This window comes from Rhamphochromis longiceps, linkage group LG10 (genome assembly GCF_057381845.1).
Source record: "Rhamphochromis longiceps isolate RC_006_pf linkage group LG10, R_longiceps_female_GT1.1, whole genome shotgun sequence".
NCBI classification, from domain to species: Eukaryota; Metazoa; Chordata; class Actinopteri; order Cichliformes; family Cichlidae; genus Rhamphochromis; species Rhamphochromis longiceps.
In genome coordinates, this window is record NC_140566.1 from 24,888,796 (window position 1) to 24,909,797 (window position 21,002).

General features: G+C 41.2%; 1 protein-coding gene across 1 annotated transcript; it reads right to left on the bottom strand.

Annotated features, from left to right (window-relative positions):
• Positions 1 to 14,988: 14,988 nt before the first annotated feature.
• LOC146660985 (uncharacterized) lies at positions 14,989 to 16,940 on the bottom strand. The gene is made up of 4 exons (XM_085419762.1): positions 16,926 to 16,940; positions 16,771 to 16,829; positions 15,692 to 16,666; positions 14,989 to 15,355 (listed from the first exon to the last, which is right to left on the bottom strand). The coding sequence occupies exons 1-4, from the start codon at positions 16,938 to 16,940 to the stop codon at positions 14,989 to 14,991; spliced, it is 1,416 nt and encodes a 471-aa protein (XP_085275888.1).
• Between the last annotated feature and the right edge of the window lie 4,062 nt (positions 16,941 to 21,002).

Here is a 21,002-nt window from a genome sequence, read left to right on the forward strand (position 1 = left end):
AGGTCATCAGGAACCGCACTGTCATTGCACAAGAGTGTTTCCACGGCAGGGATTACAGTGTCGACTGTCTGTGTGCCTTCACCTAAGATCGTGTTGACATTGACACTATGACGCTTACACACAGTACTCATTGCCTCCCCATCGAGAACTTTAAACTCCTCAGGGGACAAACTAGCACAGTCCAGCATGCTGGAGATTCTTCTGTCTGTCTCCAGGGACTCCTCGTCCTCCTCTGAGGGTCCATGAGGCCTCCTAGAGAGCCCGTCAGCATCAGTGTTATGTTGGCCAGATTTGTAGTGTATGTCAAAGTTGTAAATCGACAGAGAAGCAAGCCATCTGTGACTTGCAGCATCAAGCTTCGCACTGGTCAACACATACGTCAAAGGGTTGTTATCAGTCAGCACCTTGAAATTAGCCCCATACAAATAATCATGGAACTTCTCACTTACTGCCCACTTGAGGGCGAGAAATTCTAATTTATGTACAGGGTAATTCTTTTCGCTTTTGGAGAGGCCACGACTAGCATAAGCTACTACTCGAGTCTGGCCGTCTTGAACCTGATACAACGCTGCTCCCAGGCCTGACATACTGGCATCTGTGTGTACTACGTACGGGAGCTGCCAGTTGGCGAAAGCCAGAACAGGTGCTGAAATCAGTTTTTCAACGATAAGGTCAAAAGCAGCCTGGCAGGCAGGGGTCCATTTTGCCCCAAGTGAGGGTGACTTTGTTCGTGGCCAATGTTTTTGGCCTTTATGCCTGGGGGCTAGTTCTCCCTTTAACAAGTCATTGAGAGGCCTGACAATGCAAGAATAATCTCTCACAAACCGCCTGTAATACCCCGTGAAACCTAGGAATGACCGAAGCTCTTTGGCAGTTTGTGGGCATAGCCAGTCTTTCACAGCAGTAATTTTGTCTGGGTCAGGCTGGATCCCCTGGGCAGATATTACATGCCCCAGATATTTCACGGAGGTTTGGAAGAACTTGCATTTAGAAGGGGATAACTTCAGACCAAACTCAGCAATGCGCTTAAGGACCTTCATCACCCGCTCTTCATGCTCTTCCAGTGAGTTGGAGAAGATTATGAGGTCATCTAGAAATGCAACAACCTCCTGGAGGTTAATTCCCTCCATCACTTTCTCCATTGTCCGTTGAAACGTGGCAGGGGAGTTAGTCAAGCCTTGAGGCATCCTCCGAAATTGCCATGTTCCAAACGGCGTTGTAAATGCTGTCTTGGGTCGATCACATGGCTCAACTTCAAGTTGATAGTACCCGCTCTTGAGATCTAAAACAGTGAACCATTTTGAACCAGAGAGCAGAGTGAACGTCTCCTCTATACGAGGCAATGGGTATGCGTCCTTTTTGGTGAGGTTGTTTAGTCTCCGGTAATCTACAACCATTCGCAGTTCCCCATTCTTTTTCCTTACAAGCACTACTGGAGAGGCATAGGGGCTATGTGACTCCTCTATAATGCCTGTTGCCAAAAGGTCTTGGAGGTGTCTTTTCAAATCATTGAAATCAGCGGGCGAAACACGTCTTGTCCGCTCTTTGAATGGGACATGAGGTTCTAACTCAATGCGGTGACTGACCCCCGTCACACTACCAACGTCAAGATCATGTTTCGAGAAAGCATCTGATGCTTCTCTGACAATTCTAGCCTGTATGTGCTCTTTGAATTGTGGTGATATCGGGCTGTCCCCAAAATCAAGGCCAAGAAGCACGGCAGATTGGTTACTGTCCTCGCTATGAGAAGCTAGCAGGGACTGTGCCTGCAGAGGAGCATCTTCGGGCTGGGGGTTCATATCAGGGAGTGCAACAGGAACCGCCCAATCAATGGGGGAGCACTCAGCAATAGCTGTTCCAGGATACAGTGTGATGCCCCGCCGAGAGGCATTTTTGACCGCAACTTTAAACTTACAGTGAGACATAGGTTTTACATCAACTATCTGGTCATAGATGATAAACCCCCCTGGTGTAGGTGTGTCCTCCGAGCTACACACAAGAGCCTGAAATTTATCGCTCCCAGGTTTAGTGTGGCAGATGGCTTTCAAAGTATACACCTCACCTGGTTTCAAATGCACCGGTACCTTGCTGGAGAGTGCAACACGGAGGGCTTTGACCTCGTCTGCTTGGGGGTCAGCCTGCTTGAAACATTCGGTATATGCCATGACCCAGTTAGTGTCAATGGGTAGAGTCTGCAGGAACTTTGCTCCACCCTTTTTTTGACAGTCTTGTAGCATGGGACCTAACACATTTGTGCCCACAAGAAGAGAAAACTTATCATTGTACGATTGATCTGGACTAACTAATGCTAAGATGTTGAAACACTTGTCTGTGCCACAAGCACTTTCAGGGAACTGAACTTTAGCCTCAGTGTACCCCACATATGGTACCTTTTGTCCAGCCGCACCTTCGATGTCCAGTACCTCTTTTATAGAGAACAGTTCTCTATGAGAAAGATAGCGAGAATAGAATGACTCTGATATTATTGACACTTGGGACCCGGTGTCAATTAAACACCGACACGGAACTTGATCTAACCATGCTAAACCATCACAAGGCTCCCCAATTAGACCCTGAGGAAACTGGGGAGGCACCGTTGGAGCTGGGGCTTCGTACATGCACTGGCTTGAAGGCTTGGAACTGCTCTGACCATCAGCTCCTGCTCGTTCCACAGCAGGAGCTCCTACTGGTTTAAAGGCAAGTTGGACTGTGGACTATTCTGTCGCTGAGCCATTGAACACTGGCTTTGCCCAGCACTGTGCCTCTCACACAATTTCTTTTGCACTAATATGGCATTGGTTGGGTTTGAACATTGTGGCAACATATGTGAATCCTCCCCACAATTATAGCAAAATTTCCCAACCCTTTTATGATCACCAGGTAGCCTAGCAGGAGTTGGTGGAGCTGGATTGTGGATTTTGGTTCTGTGCGATAGCTTCTGCCTAGTTTTATCACTTTTGGGACACTGAGAATTTGCTGCAGATGAGCTGTTCATTAGCTCTGCTTCTAGCTGCCTGATTCTTTCCTCCAGTTGCTCTCTGGTACAAGCATCCAGCGCTGTGGGAGGTGTGCCAGAATGCCTGCCGTCATCTGTGGCTACGAGTGTTCTAGCCTGCACTTTAGTTGAGGTGCCGCTCATGTAACGTCTCCTGCGCATTTCTTTTAACTGACTCTCTTTCTCATGCGTTCTGATTTTAAAAAGCAGCTCTGAGAAAGTGGGAATAACATGATGTGCAGATCCCACTATTTCTTTTAGATGCAGAGTGGCAATTAGAGAGTCATCCCAGCAACCTCTGAGGAACTGCTTTAGTAGCTGAACATCAAAATCACTTCTAGGTATGCCATTACCGTCAACTACCTCCTGCAGCAACGTCTGGAGTCGGCGCAAGTAATCAGATGCCTTTTCTCCACTATTCTGATGAGTCTCTAGGTACTGAATATACAGCTCTTCACCTCCAGTGACATTGCCATAAGCCTTGTCAAGCTCATCGAGATAGTCTTTTGGTGGTGCTTGAGACCCAATAGAAAGGGCCACATTCAAAGCAGGGCTAGCCAAGCTATCGAGGAAAACACGGCGCTGCTGCCCTTCGGAAAGGGTAGAGTCATTTAGTACCTGTTTAGCTCTAAGTCGCCATACCCTGTACTCTACCTCATTAGGGGGTTTTGGAGAGTTTCCTGAAAATGAGCGGAGCTCAAAACCAGAGGGAGTGTGCATGGGCGAGTCATGTTTTACAATGTGCTCCACAATGACTCTCTGAACCTCCGCTGGCAAAGGATCAACAAGCAGGGAGTCCGCATCAAGTGCCTGTTTAGCCTTGGGCACATGGCCATCATCACAGGCGGCAGTTGACCTGGGACCGGGTGTGGACTGAGTTTTAACTCCCAAGGTAGGAGTTGAGGTAGCTAACCCCTTATATGTATCATTTTTCCCACACATGTGGCTCACTGCAGCCTGATTTAAAGTCATGGGGCTCACATTATATGCTAATGCCAGTTCGTTCACTTGTTCTCTGAAACTAGCAGTCACATCATCAATTGCTCGAGCGAGGGGGACCACATCATGCGCCAGGTGAAAACTGTCAGGTCCCTGAGGACAGTACTCATCTATCTGAATAACCTCCCAACACTCCCCATCTGCTGAATGTTCTCCATCTAAGAGCATTGGGGTAATGCACTCCATGAACTGACACAAAATAGTGTCAGGGAGACTATCTATTTGTTGAATTTTGACAACGTGATCCAGCAAAGCGAATGCTCTTTGCACCTCTTGTAGTTTAATCTCGGCTTTAGCCCCTTTTAACAAAACAGTGTACTCTGGATCAAAACCATACCTGTCACAAAACTCCATTGTCTCTCTCTGCAAAGCAGTAGATGAATTCACAGATGTCTGTGCATGTGCTTCAGGATAAAGTTAGTGATGCGCTCCAGTCCCTGTTCGGGCGCCAATTTTTTCCTACTACTCTTAGTTGTAACCAATACGTCTACTCACCAAAGAATGAGTGAAGCAATATGGATAACAGCAGAGGACAATTTATTTAGGGTCTGATGGCAATTTACCATCGGTGTCCAGCACTTTAAAGGATTGATGGACTGGAGCACATCTGTCCTTAACATACCCTCTTAAACATCAGCTTGACACTGATATATCAAAGGAAACTTAACCGACTTTAAGTGCAAATGTTTCAACCTGAACAACTTAAAACTTCTCTGGGATACAATGTAGACAAAGACAAGAAGAAGAAAAATATTTCCATCAATAGTCACTTTTCCTAACCAGGAGACAAGTGAATATATTATGTAAAGAGTCCTTTTTCTCAGTCCTGGGGTTGTAACACCACAACCTCCTCAGTCCGTAATCAGAGAGTGTCTATTTGACAATAACCAAAATGTCTTTGGATAGTCTTTGTGAATGCAAACAAAACAAAACAAAAAAAACAAATGATATTAGCTGGCCAGCAAAATAAAGAGAGTGTATGGCACTGAGTGCGGGCGTGTGTGTGAGTACTTCGGTCCAAATAATCAAGGTCCGGATGGATGAAGGGATGGCGGCCGCTTGTCCTTTAATGGCACCAGTAAGGCAGCACAGTAGTAAGGCAGCACAGCAGCGAGGCAGCACAGTAGTAAGGCAGCACAGCAGCGAGGCAGCACAGCAGTAAGGCAGCACAGCAGTAAGGCAGCACAGCAGTAAGGCAGCACAGCAGCGAAGCGTCTGGCAGGAGAACGAACAATAGTCCTTTTCAAGGCTACTGCAGAAGGCGATATTCCCCGCTAGCTCACCCCAGCTTGCTCTCTGGCACAGCTACAAGCCACGTGAGCTCATAGCCCCATAGTGACATACGAACTTGGCTACCAACGTCCGCTTAGCATGGCGGCTAATTGTCGAGCTTGCTAGCTTAGCCTCGATTAGCGATTAGCACCTTAATAACCATTACTACACATCACATCATAGCAAACACATGATAACACATGGAATAGTATAATATACATACGAAACAGATTTTTACCTGGCAGGAGAACGAACAATAGTCCTTTTCAAGGCTACTGCAGAAGGCGATATTCCCCGCTAGCTCACCCCAGCTTGCTCTCTGGCACAGCTACAAGCCACGTGAGCTCATAGCCCCTCCCGCTAGGATGTACTACCACAGTCGACTGTCGTAAAGCAGCCGCAAACCAATAGCAATAAAAAAAACTCAAAATCATTGAAGAACATTTTATAACACCCAATATAGGTATATACATATATACTGAATATCACACAATATCAGATAACCAAATTAACACTGGGTTACAATAACACACAGGAAAAGACACAGGGAAACTGAGGTAACGATAAAAACAATAAATATTAACAATAAAAACGAATAAAAACCCTGAAAACCATAAATTTCACACCCGAACCTCAACACTCGCGGCCCGGTACCAAACAACTCACAGACCAGTACCGGTCCATGGCCCCGGGGGTTGGGAACCGCTGGTCTAAATTACAGAGCTAACAGAGCTACGTAAACAGAGCGAACATGAGAGCACCCGACTGCAGACGTCAAAAATGCAGCGTAATTGATTAATCTCCCTATCCTCGCGAAAATTATAAACTGCCTCCGGAACCCAGTTACAAAAAAATCTATTCAACAAAAATAGTGATGCAGATAGGTCTCCATCTTGTGTTTAAAAATGATCAGGGGCTTTCAGTTTGTCCTCTGTTAACATGTTACTCACAGCAATAACAAAATAGTTTTGCTTGTCATTCATGTTAGTCCTTTTGATTGCTGAATCATTGAGTAATTAGGATAACTCGACAGTGAAAAACATAATAACAAATAATCAATAACAAACATTTTTGGAATACAAGCAAAAAAATTCATCAATCCATCTTCTTCATGGCTGATCCACTTCATAGACAGCATTAGTGCTGTAACCTATCCCAGCTGATTCTCTTGAGTTAATTATGTTTAATTTGTTATCATTTGTCACTTTAACATCTCTGTAGATTATGTCACTGTCGACATCATCTGAGGGGGGAAATTAAACAAAACAGTGTATTGCGTTTTAGAGGAAGGTATATTGTTTTAAAAATCTTTTTTCCCAAGTAATGTTTAACTATTTAACTTACCCTCATCAACAGTTGTTGGTCTTGTTTTTTTACAAAACTGTTTTACAGCCGAACTCAAAGCCACAACGATAAAGAGCGTGATGACAGTTGCTATCACTGTCAAGGTTTTAACAGAATCTGAAATTGAAAAGCAAATGTTAGACGATATTGAATATCTTGACAAAATGAAAGATACCAAAATGCTTCTCAGATATTTATTTATATTTTGTTCCATGGTTCCATCCACCTGATGTTGAACATACAGTAAGATCCTAGGGCATGTATAATAACTTGTACCCACAAGAATTCATAAGTGACATCCAATACCGCAATTTGAAGACACTGAGGCTGAAACTGTTTTTGTCATAACCGTCTGCGTGGCAGGCAGAGGTTGGGACACCAATTGTAGGAATCAAATACTTAAGGATGAACTAAAGGGGGCGGCTTTTTTGCTGTAACACCAAAAACTCAGGAACACTAAATACAAGAAAACGAAACCGAAACAGGAAACTAAGAACTTGGAACTGGGAGCTAACCAGGAATAACGAAGTACCTCAGGGAAACACACAGGAACCAGGACAATGCAACAATGAGCAGAGGAAGACAGTGGGCCTAAATACACACCTGATGATGATGCCATGGGAAACACTAGGGAACACAGCTGGAACTAATACAGAAAAGCAAGACTGAAAAGGAAAACTGAATGCGATTTACACACAAACAGAGACTGTCAGAATCCAACAGGAAGCACACACTGACACGTACACTGACTTAATATCGGGAAGAGACTGACCGAGGGACACGACTTGGAAACAGATGAATAAACATGGAGACAGAACTATACATGATAGAAAACACAGAGAAGCAAAAATCAGTAACACAGGAGATACAAAGGCAAGACCAGGCAACTGGGCGTGAAAGGGAACTTACTAAAAGAACAAGTGACTAAGAACCAGAAATTATAGTGATTAAACGAGGAAATTAAACAATAACAGAAAAAGACTAAGAAACAATTACTACCATCATAAGAACACAAAGTCAAAAAGCCCAAAAACATAAACGCTGGGTTACAGACCCAGCACAATGACAATTTTATCACATATATACTTAAATTCCTTTAAAGTAAAATATGTAATGATATACAGTACTGCACGGCTATTCAATTAAAAAGTTAGTTGGGCCAGATTTTCAAACTGAGGAATTTATCTGGGCCAGGTATGTTTTTGCAGCCAGCAAGCAGCAGATCATGATATATTCTTTTTTCCCTGTAAATCTGGTGACTTCTCACAAATGCACACCAAATGGTCCATTTTAAAAAAGGTAGCTATAACTAAACTTTTTAGCACATTTAAAATAATAAACGTTTTCATAATTCCTTTTCAAAACGAAATAAATAATTTGCTCACCCAGACACATTTTAAAGGACAATGGTCACATCTGCTGTTTCTGGAGGTTTTTTTGCCTGCTGTTGCAGAGGAAAATGTGATCTCCTCTTTGAGATCACAGAAATGCTCCAGTGTCCTGCCTTTGGACAGCCACCTGACACTATGCAATAGCAGGTCATGGTGCTCAGCAGACTTTTCTGAGAGCAGCATGCGGAATAAGCGGTGCTGGAGGCTTGATGTGGAGCGAATAAAATTAATTGTAGTCATGACGCTGTCCATTGTCGTTTTGAGCTCTGTACTTAGTTTTGCGCACAACACCGTCTGATGCACAATGAAGTGTAAGGTTCTCAACTGAGGTGCAACAGCCAACCACCGCGCTGCCAAACCACTCACTTTACCCGCCATGGCAACCCGTTCTCACTCCCAAAGCGTAACATTTTACGCTAGGTGACAAATCGTCACCATATTACGTTTTCGGCTACCCACCACGTTCCTAAATGACGACCTCGGAAAAAGAGGAAATATGAGAACCGTCTGGACTGAACCTACACATGTTCGCTCTTTTTCTTCAAATCGCTTAGAAACACGCTATTTAACATCATTAAAGACCTGGTTAAGGTCAGGAATAAGGTTATGGTCAGGGCTAGGGATAAGGTTAGGTTTAGGGCTGGAATACAGGTCTGGAACGTCTACTACCGCGGGAGCGTCATTGCACTGGATTCCAGCCATAACCCGCCGCGTACCATAAGAACGCCGAAGGTCTCCTTTCGCGTTCCCCAGGAACGCCGCGGGACGTGACAAAACGTCCACATGTTACGCCTCGGGAGTGAGAACGCTCTGGCCATGGATGGAGCCCCATCCGTCACATGCATACAGACACGCTTCATATGCAGACCACTTTCCTCAAAAAAGCTGAAATCTTCTCTAACATTATTTCGCCAGCTGTGTTTCGGTAATAAGCCGAACAATTTCCTATCGAAAAACGATATTTGCACAATTTCATTTTTTTCTTTTTTTAAATTAATTAATTAATTTATGTATTGCGTTTTCTCTGCGTTTCTGCCATGACCACAGGCAGGGCCACTCGCAGGTTACTTCTGGGAACATGTGGCCCGCGGGCCACCATTTGAATAGGTTTACAGTACTGTATCAGATATGTTATGTTACTGTTAAACAATAGTTTTTAAATACTCTACCTTTGCAGGCTGCCAGGTGAATAACTGTTTCATTTCTGCTAATATTATTCCAAACTTGGCAACTAAGGTTTCCATTCAGCTTCCCATGTAAGTTGACAGTAAGATATGAAAACTGGGATGTACTGATGTTTAGAGACTGGTTGTGATTGTTGCTTTGTGAAAGTATCTGACCATCCAAAGTCAAAATAAATTGTACTCCATCTCCTTCAGAGAAGCAGCTGACCTCCATCTGTTCTGATGACAAGCATTTCTGAGACAGTCCTGGCTTTGACACTCGAGCTAGAAGAGACAATGAAAAGGACAAAGAAAAAAAAAAAGAAAAGAAACATAGACGTGACAAATTTCAGAGCAATGAGAAAACACATTTTGTTAGCTTGACTAAAAAATAAACCTGTTTTAATTTTCTTGACTGAGATAAAATACCATTAGTGTTTATGCTTGTACATGTTTTCCTTATCAGGAAGTAATTCAAAGTTCGTGTCAATTAAATTACTGAAAGAAAAATAAGATTTCAAACATGAACCTTCCGTGTTTGCATTTAGTTTTTTCCCATATGAATGAATGAATCAAGGCTTTATTGGCCACATGCAGGTTGCCCCGCAGTGGAATAGAACCCCCCCCCCCGACTTACACACACAACATAGACATCACATGGGAATACAGGTCGGAGATCGGCAGCGTTACAGAAAAACACTGAAAAAGTACACAACAATGGGAAAGTAGAAGAGGAAAAAGAGATCTCTACTCATGCTGGGCTCCTATGGCAGGACAGCATGAGAACAGGAAACAAAAAAACTCCTCTGCACGGCGAGCACAACACAACATTATGGAGCACGTGACAAGCCATAGGGTTGGGTAGGGGGTGAGGAGTAATCTGAAGGAAGCACAGCAGTCATCCTGCCCTGCACTATTATTCCATCGTGGGCCCAGACCCGCCGTGGTCTCCAGGAGGGGACAAGCATCGAAGGCGTTTGGAGAGGGAGGGGGGATGAGTGAGTGCGTATCCTTAGTTCAGCTGAGACAGTGTCCTCTGCCCTATCAGGCTAAGTAAACAGTCTGCCAGCCAACCCAGGTGGCCTTGCATGGAATGGGAAGAACCGTAAACACACAGTCTTTATCAGGGAGTTTTCGTTCGGCTCCAGCCTTGAGCCCACAGCTGGCGCCGAGGAGGTATCCGCATTATGATGTTGATGATATTCAGTGTAACTGACAATTCTCAAACTTCAATTCAGTTTTTAGCTTTTCCCTTAAATATCTGTTTAACTGTACACTGCATATGTGCATAATTTTAAAATCTGGAAAGCAAACATACTAAAAGTATACTTGCATTTGCAGATTTGAAGGTTAAAAATTAAAATCAATTATTAGCCCATCAAGCCTAACACTCAATGAGCTTATGGTACGGCTAGGTGCCCATCATCCTTCTACAATATTGGTGAGAATTGAATCAAACTTGCACATAATGGATTGCATTTATATAGCGCTTTTCGAGACCCTCAAAGCGCTTTACATTACAATTCCACTATTCATTCACTCTCACATTCACTCACTGGTACAGTTGTAGCCACAGCTGCCCTGGGGCAGACTGACAGAAGCGAGGCTGCCATATTTCGCCATCGGCCCCTCTGGCCAACACCAGTAGGCGGTAGGTGAAGTGTCTTGCCCAAGGACACAAGGACCAGGACAGACAGACAGAGCTGGGGATCGAACCGGGAACCTTCCGATTACAAGATGAGCTTCCCAACCCCCTGAACCACGATCGCCACATAGTGATTACCTAATCAGCCTTTAAGTGAAATTTGCAAAAAAAATAAAATAAAATAAAAAAATCACCTAAGTTGACACCAAATTGTGCTCTATGTCAAGATCAGATTTGTCATTTTACAGATAATAACATGAATTGTGATGGACTGTGAGCTACTCCATCACTGGTTCTAAATTGTTATTCAGTGTTAACTTTCCAATTTACAGTCCACTAGCATACACAAGCACGTTGCTGCAGTTCCTGATATTAACAAAAATTCATGTAACTTATGATAGATGTATTGTTAAGTCTGAAATATTGTCTATTACATGTCTAACATTTATTGACTTTTTAACATTTATTAGGTTTTCAACGTCTGCATTTATTAATCTTTTAATAAAACGTAAAAGTTTGTATATCTTAACAAAAACAACAAAATTTGAGTTTAAAACAAAACAAACAAACAAACGAACAAAAAAACAACTTACCTTGTATTTTTAGATATACATTAATTTTTTTCAGTAACTTTCCATCATGATCATGTTCTTCCAACTGGTAATGTCCAGAATGTTTCTTCGAGGCTTCACCTACTTTGAGTATTACAGTGTCTATGCTGTCTGACTGATTTACATATTCCTTATCTAATGTAACTTTCCCTTGATTGCTTATTTTCAAAATCCTGTGTTTGTCATCCTTCGTTATTACAATCGAAGTACCACGTTTATATGACAGATGAAAAATTACCGGCTGTCCTGTAGCGCCAAAACAAGTTGCAGAAGATTCAGAGAAAATGCATTCACCTGAACCTAAAAGAAAAAACAAACAAACATATTATGTAAAATATAGATTGAAAGAAAACCAAATATATAAATAAAATAAAACTGACAAATTATATATTTTAATATTAGGCTAATCCAGTATAATTGCTACCTGCACTGTAAGTACTATGCGTAATCCTCAAATATAAATCTTTAACTATAATAAATAATTTTTTAATTATAGGTCATTCAATCAGTATTTTTGTATTGAAAGCTGAGTACAACATACTATTAAACTGAGTACCTTTTGCCAGGGCTGTTGTTGCCAGAACTGCAATGCTAATGTAGATGATAATCATTGTTTCTGTAACACAGACATCAACATTTTGAAACATGTCACACTATATTTAAAGTTGTGCTCGCCCTAGTTTATTCAAACATTTACAAGGTTACATACAAAGTTGTTTCCATATAAATGAAAAAAAGGTTAAATAATATCTAAAGAATAGTATACATGTGTGATTATTAATACTTTTGTGAAATAAAACTTTAAAGGCTCTATCTTGTTTTAATCAGTATCAACCTGCATAAATTCAAATTAAAAGCTTTCACTCACCATTTAAGGAGGGCATGTGTTCTATGTGGTAGCGTGAGACTGCACTGTGAATTTTTAATAGACTGAAGGTTGGCCTATGGTCATCCTCTTTGCTTCTAAAGAAAGCAGCTACTGCACCCACAGATGTACAAATTGGTCTAGCTAGCAAGCTAGCAATTTATTTATATAGCACTTTCAGACAACTCCCAGCTGAAAACAAAGTGCTATACACTTTACATGAGATAAAACCAATACATTAAATTACGTTTTAAAAATAAACTAATAATTGAAATTAAATTGAAACAATAAAATCAGTTAATTAAAACCTAAGTTAGTAACAACAAGTTTGAAATACTCTGCTGGGTTCCTAAATCAATAGAGGCAGAATCACAAGGTCTGCTTGGACTAAACACGATCACCTTTGTTTTGCTTGAATTACATTTTAAAAGGTTTTGGGCACATCCAAGTTTCAATATCTTCTAGACATGACAGAAGCGATTTAATACAGAAGGCATCTTTCTGCTTCAGAGGCAGATAAATCTGGCAGTTGTCGACATAACAGTGGAAGGATATTCCATGCCTTCTAATGATGGTTCCCAAGGGCCATAAATATAATAAAAAAAGAATCCTACAATCGAGGCCTGAGCAGGTCCTGAGGGCAGCTGCGTGGAAGACTCCTCCAGCGGAGGCAGAAGGCTGAACGGGCCCCTCGGACCATCCAGCAGATTTAGACAAAGGCTGGCACGGTTCTCCAGAACCCCCAGCAGGAACAGACGAAGGCTGATGCGGTTCTCCAGAACACCCAGCGGGAACAAACTAAGGCTGGACGGGCCCCTTGGACCCTCCAGCAGAGGCAGACACAGGGTCAGCAGGTATGGAGACCCTTGACTGAACAGATAAGTGAGCTGCGGGCAGAGCTAATGGCAGCTGGTGAGTGGGCTACAGGCTGAGCCAGTGAGTGGGCTAACGGTTGAGCTGCAGGCTGTGCCACGAGCTGAGCTGAGCTAGTGACAGGGTAGGTGACCAAACTGCAGGCTGAGCAGATAACTGAACAGATAACAAAATGGATGACTGAGTCAGAGGAGCTGGTGACTCAGCAACAATAACAATAACACTGAACCGAAGGCATCACAGCAGGTAACTGAACTGCAGACTGTGCAGAAAACTGGGCCGGTGACTGAGCCACTTTTTTAATGTTCACAAAACTCACTAAACAGGGAGTGCAGGACAGGAAGCTGTCAAAGAGCACCACCTGTATGTGCTGCTTGCAATTGTCTGCGGCATGGATTATGCTCCTGCAGTAGTCCCATAGCTGCGCAACCTATTCCTCCTCCGAGGCAAACCGTGAGTCTGCTGGGTCCATGTTGTGGTCATGTCGTTCTGTCCTGGTCTGTGTGCAGGCGGGCAGGAAATGGACCCAATGTGCAGATTCACAGAGGCACAGATATTTAAAGGGATATTGTTAGGGTGTATGTTTTCTTCTTTTTAAGGTTTGGTATTTGTATATGATAACCATGTTATTCTTGGTGAATAGCTTGCCTCTTGATGCCACTGTTCTGACCATTATTTTATTAAAACTCCCCATGGAATTCCTAATGGTTGATAAAAATTTATGGCTTGTAGGCATGACATTTTTCACCTTCTACTATAAAGGGGCAGTAGGAATGTTTGGGGCATCATACAGTTGCTTGCCTTTCTTACAAACAAATATAATAACGAATTAAGCCAAGAGTGAGATTGACAGTTAAAAACCACAGTTTCTTTCTTTTTCTGCCACTGTCTCATCTGCAGCATTAATGTGAAACTAACAGGCCCATAAGAAACTTGTCTAACCTCTGGCTTAAAATCAGTTAGACAGAACTTTGAAGACTTTAACCAAGTACTTCAAAGTTCTTACAGGTAAGAGGAAGACAGCTTCAACCGTCTGTGTGTTGAAAAATAGTAACACACCTGCACCATATTTTCTTGTTAGTAATGTTAACAGCATTGTAACAATAGAAATAGTAATTAGTTAGATTACTCGATACTAAAAAAAAGTAAAGCCTTTAGTAACATTGTTACTCTTAATCACCATTACTTTTAACTGTTACTTTTTGTCACCTCATATCCTGAATGTGGGTTAGTCCTGTATATTAATGCTCAGTAAAATCTTGATCCTGAATAGAGGATAAAAGGTGCAGCTGTGGGAGCAGCAGGCAGTCAGACAAAAGTAAATGGAGTCATTCTCCAAATCAAGGCCAACTCATTGGTCTGCTGCAGTTGTAACCCAATTATTCCCAGGCCACATGTTTTCAAAGAAGGGGTGTAAGGCAGAAGGGAAAGCCCTCCTTTTTTCTCCTGCAGTCACCCCATAAAACACAGAGGGTAGAGAAGCAAGGAGAGAAAGTAAATGCTGGCATGTAGTCGTTTTTTCCCATCTGTGCACTCCACTAATGCCTGCTTTATTTAAGTGGTTCATGTTGAGGTAACTTGTTAATGAGTATCTGGTGGAAATGGATTTATTCCTTGTTCAGATGTAGCTATATACTCTACTGAGAATAAGCATATTTAATAATAATGTGAGTGGATCTTCAAAATGGACATCTAAATAGCTCATGGAGAAAATGAGTAGAAAAAGTTTATCAGCAATAATGCTGTTTGAATAATTATAACCATCATAAGTAACCAAATCATCTCAACATGTATTTGCTCAAAAATTATTTTATTACAACAAACACATCTTTAATCATCCAGACAAAGGAAAGCAACAGTAGATAAGTTGAGGCATCTCTTCTCTGAAAGGTGTGGAAATTCATAAAGTGGACGTGGTGAAACATCAAGAGCGGTTACACCAGGAGGCTTTTCTGTGGGACACATGAAAAAGGCCACTTCATCGTCCAGGGAAGAACGGTCATATTTTAGATCTGGATGCAGGACCTTATGAGTGTCCTTTGACTGAGGCAAGGCATCAGCAGGTGGAGGACTTGGTGGCAGTGGAACCTCATGAGGCAGTGGGCTGATACACCTTGAATCAGTGTATTCAGAAAACACAGGGGATGGTGGAGGACTTGGAGGCAGTGGAACCTCATGAGGCAGTGGGCTGATACACCTTGAATCACTGTATTCAGAAAACACAGGGGACAGTGGAGGACTTGGAAGCAGTGGTACCTCATGAGGCAGTGGGCTGATACACCTTGAATCACTGTATTCAGAAAACACAGGGGACGGTGGAGGACTTGGAGGCAGTGGAACCTCATGAGGCAGTGGGCTGATACACCTTGAATCAGTGTATTCAGAAAACACAGGGGATGGTGGAGGACTTGGAGGCAGTGGAACCTCATGAGGCAGTGGGCTGATACACCTTGAATCACTGTATTCAGAAAACACAGGGGACAGTGGAGGACTTGGAAGCAGTGGTACCTCATGAGGCAGTGGGCTGATACACCTTGAATCACTGTATTCAGAAAACACAGGGGACGGTGGAGGACTTGGAGGCAGTGGAACCTCATGAGGCAGTGGGCTGATACACCTTGAATCAGTGTATTCAGCAAACACAGGGGACGGTGGAGGACTTGGAGGCAGTGGTACCTCATGAGGCAGTGGGCTGATACACCTTGAATCACTGTATTCAGCAAACACAGAGGACAGTGGAGGACTTGGAGGCAGTGGAACCTCATGAGGCAGTGGGCTGATACACCTTGAATCACTGTATTCAGCAAACACAGGGGACGGTGGAGGACTTGGAGGCAGTGGTACCTCATGAGGCAGTGGGCTGATACACCTTGAATCACTGTATTCAGCAAACACAGGGGACGGTGGAGGACTTGGAAGCAGTGGAATATTAGCCAGGAGGCTGAGAGGCATCAAATCAGACCTCTTGTGTTTTAGAGAATGAGGTGAAGCATATTTCTTTTCAAACGGTGGATGACATGGAGGCAGTGGAACATCATGAAGCGTCAGCCTAATGAGCTTAAGCATTAACTCTTCCTCTTCATCACCTACAGACCACACTGTTGAACTTGGATTCTTTCCACAGGGACCAAATGCTTCAACAGGTGGAGGACTTGGAGGGAGTGGAACCTCATGAGGCAGAGGGCTGACACACTTTGGATTCATGTATTCAGCACACACAGGGGATGGTGGAGGACTTGGAGGCAGTGGAATATTAGCCAGGACACTGAGAGGCATCAAATAAGACCTCTCGTGTTCAAGGAAACGAAGGGAAGCATACTTCTTTTCAGAAGGTGGAGGACGCGGAGGCAATGGAACATCATAAGGCAGCCCGCTGATACACTTTTGATCAGTATTGTCATCATTTACAGGGGATGATGGAGGACTTGGAGGCAGGGAAAGATCCCACGTCATCAGCCTCATACGTTTAGGAGGCGGTAAGATCCCCACATCCTGGAAGCAGTACTTGCTGCACACATAACAAGAAAAGTCAGCAGCTGATTATTTTTGCAACATATGATGGAAACAGATGTTTTAATGTCCTTTTTTTTTTAAATTGAAAAGCAAACATACCTGTCACTGCTGACATCTGAGCTGCTTTGTGAGTTAAACCTCTTAAGATGTGGATTTTCCTTTAAAAAGTTACATATTATTATTGTTGTTGTATTTTTCATTAAGAATTCACATGATTTAATGTTTAGAAACAGACACAGTGAAGAGTAACTTACCACAGCTCGAGCCATTTTAGGCGTCTGTCAGGAGAAAGATCCACACAGGATTTGGTTTCTCTGTGTAACATTACAGGACAGTTGCCATACATTTTCAAGTCAGTTTCAACAATGTATATCCAATCAAACTGTATCATTACAGCATTGTTTAGGTGATTAAATACGAAAGAAATGAAGATAAAAACAGGAACAGCTGGCAATCAAGGTAAAACAACCTTATGATCAGGTCTTAATCATTATTGTTTAAAAGTAAATCTTTCAATCCTTACTTCAGTGACTTGTTTGAAGTTTCTGTGCTTGCTGTCGCAGTTTTGTGTCAAATAGTTGTAGTTTTTGAACAAAGTTTGCAAAGACTCCAATGTTGTGTCTGTTCAGAACCAGTGTAATGAGGAGACTGAGTGCAGGTTTGGAATTGTCAGTTACAGAAGAATGCAGCAATGTTTGAATTTGAATTTGTTATTCTTATTGTTTTAACAACAATAACTACCAGGATCATGCCATAGCAACACAGTGATGCCCAATCAAATGTCAGATACAAGGGATCTGACATTACACATCCAACAGGACAGTAAAGCAATGGGCATCAATGCAACAAGTCAGGCCTTAAAAAATACCTGAGTTATATAACAGCACACTGACAGTGTCTCATACAAATGATACTCTGATCAGGAAGTGATTTTTTTTTTCTTTTTTAAATTAAATAATCTTTCATTTAAAAACATAATAATTTTTGAGCAGTGTATTTAAATTTCTAATAATAATGTAATTTTAAAAATTACATTATTATTTTAATTTTTGCATTTTTGATTATTTTTTCTCCTTCAGTACTTTTTTCATATTTCACTTTGCTCTCACTCATGCTTGGTTATATTTATGTGCATGTCATCTGTATATGGTAAAGTGCTTTGTTACGTCCTACAGAGCAGGAGCTTTTCTGGGGGCTTGTCTTCTCCTGTTTTTTTGCTTATTTGTTGGCTTGTTTTGTTTTTTCCTATAAGCTACAGTCCAATTAGCCCGTCTTGAATCAGTGGAAGCTTGAGAAGTGACAAAACCCCATCCTTCACCTCTGTCTCAGCCAGTGGAAGCTGGTAGAAATCATGCTGGACGTTAGAGAGAACGAGAACCCCCCAATGCATTGCAATGTTTTGCTTATCCTCAGAAAATGTCTTTGGAAAAATTTAATAAAAATTATTTTAATTATATCTTCTAATCCTTTTCCATGGCAGATAGGTTGAATTCTCAGTCAACAGGTACAAAGAATTTAAGGGAGATGCTGATTTTTTGCGGACTAGGTCACTTCATGGAATGTACAGATGAGTGTGAATGAAATATAATAGTTTTGTAAATTGTATTTTACATTTAAACACATGAAAAAACAGAAAAGTGCTGAGGGATACTCTGATATTCATGAGAAGTGAGAAAATGTACGTGTATTGAAGAAAATGAAAAACTATATTAAGAAAACCTGGACAAAACAAAGAAATGAACAACTAAAAAAAAGAGTGCTGGCTCAATATAGATGAGATTACATAACTTCTGGGGAATAAAAGGATGTGGTTTCAACTACAGTGTTCTGTGGTCTAAGTAATGTTGTGAGAGTGAGTTTGAAGAAATTATGTGCAAGTAAAATCTTCACCCATTAAACTCTGCTGTTCTATTTCTTTTCTTTCTCAGTTACTTCCTTCAACCCAACAAGTGACAGATGACAGATGTTTTCCTTCATGAACTTGAAAGAAAAAAAATGTGGTAATTTTTTTATTCCACTGATAAACAAAAACTGACATGAAGAGCTGTCACTGATGGTTGATGCCATTTAAGTCTTTAAAGAATTAGTTATCAACTGGAATATCTATTTTTATACAGGAAAAGCACACTTTACCAAAATGTACTTAAGGCCATGTTGCACTAAAGATGGAAAAAACAGGCAAATGTAAAACACACTGTCAGTTTATCATTACTGTTTGTATCTAATATGAAACCTTCACACTGTTAGTTAATAGAAATGCTTTTGGCCCCATCATGTGGTCAGTGCTGATCACTGCATTAAATGCAAATCAAGCTTCATCTTGTCTCAAATTGTTCTTTCCCTGTACTATCCAACATTATAGATGTCGACATATTGACACAGAGAAATTGATAATAATAAAGTAATACAAATAAAGAAAATGTTTAAAAAAAAGAAGAAGAAGACGAAAAAATCAACTTGTGTATTAAGGAAAAGGCAGCATTATTCTGTTTATCTCTTGTGCTTGCTTTTGTTGTAATGTTTTTTATGGTAAAACACACAAACACAGCATGAGGAAAACAAAATCTTTATTGTACTTCAAAAATGGGACATAATGACAAATGTCACTTTTCAAATGTCTTTTTTATACATATCAACAAATATTCTTATTACTGCTGCATTTGTGTCACATAGAATATTTTAAAATGTTACTTAGTCAATTAGAGCTATTTCCACAATGAAACAGGCTAATGTGTAAAGTCATTACAAGCTGCCTCATGTGCCCTTCATGTTTTTTGTATTGTTGCTTGATAAGAATATGTGAGCATTTACTATTATGGATCATCTACTATGATTCGTAATAGTGAACAAACAAGCCATTGTTATGCATGGTACCGATACTGTAGTTGCACACTGACCTCTGTGCAACGGCAGCAGTTGTTTAGCAGTTTAGCAGCTCAGTGACCACACGACCTTGTGGTTTCTAAGGTTGTGACAATCAACGCAGTGAAGACCAGCTATGATGCTTGAGGCACAGCTCACATCTTCTCAACAAAACACAATGTAAGCAAAGCACCAACACTATTGAAAAAAGGCTTTGTTTAATCCGAAATTTTGATTGGGGCTTTTACAATATTGTCAATATTGTTGTTGTTATTTACTTGATATATGTCAGTATGCTTAAAAAAGGTGAATGAAGATGAGCCCAGAGAAAAGAAGGCAATACCTTTCTTATTACATGAAGAATACCTCTTCATGTAATAAGAAAGTAACATCAATTGCAGATGTCTTACTTTGATAGGAATCATCATTGTAGAGTTTCAGCTAAGTTGAGGTCAGATATAATGTTTTGCGCAAAAGTTAAAGTTTTCCTGTGACTTGAGTGATGTTTTCTTTGTATAGAAGTTTAGAGTTAAAAATGTTATCTGCAGCAACATCTGAAAGAAGTAACACAAGGAATGTAAATGTGGTGTAGTCACATACTGTTACTATTGCATTTATCTGGGACTCTCCACCATTTGTCCTTAGAAATGAAGAAGCTTCTCGAATGCTTTTTTATGTCCTGCAATGTACATTTGTCAATATAATCTGCATCACAAAAGTTTGTGAAAAGAAGCAAAAGGAAGTATCAGTTAACAGCCTGGTGTGAAAACCACATTAGATTAAAGTCACAACTCTTTCTTTTTTTAGTGTGTCGGCTAAAGACACACTGACATGTATGTTCTGAAGTACTGCGTGGGAGACAGCACGAACCTGTGATCTTCATCTCAGGATTTAGGTCAAAAGATAGAGAAAAGTCTGTTCACACACATTTATGTATAAACATTTGCTACCACAGGAGTGAAACAAAAATCACATGTAAAATGTGACAGCTGCAACTGATGGCTTGTCTTTTTTCTCAGCAGCTTCAGAAAATCAGCCATTTCTGTGCACATAGTTACAGATTTGTCTCCACATTTACAAATCATTTACTTTTAAATCTGAGTGAATTTCACAAGATCTTGCAGATCACGTGCTCTGCATTTTCCTGCTTTTAGTTAACTGTAAAAACTTTGGCTCCACCATGTGATGAGTGCTGATACTATGCGTTTTTACATTTACTACTAAAGGTTACAGCTTTTACTAGATCATCACAGAATTATCACTAATCACCAAATAATACATGTAAAGGAAAACACCGATTCTTGTTTAATGTAAGGGTTATTATAGCGTTGTCCCTTTCTACATTATGCTTGACTTAAACGTAATGGTTTGTATGATTGAGATACATACAGAGAATAAATGTAACACTTTGAGACAGATTTATGTAAAACATGAGGAGAGCACAGATTTTATTGTAGTTAAAAATTGGC

Bases quoted from the DNA above. Each gene is read 5' to 3' on its own strand.
- LOC146660985 (XM_085419762.1), bottom strand. The intron at 16,667-16,770 runs GTATGTTTGCTT...TTATGTGTGCAG, and splicing joins TCAGATGTCAGCAGTGACAG to CAAGTACTGCTTCCAGGATG. The intron at 15,356-15,691 runs GTGTATCAGCCC...CAGTGATTCAAG, and splicing joins TCTGAATACAGTGATTCAAG to GTGTATCAGCCCACTGCCTC.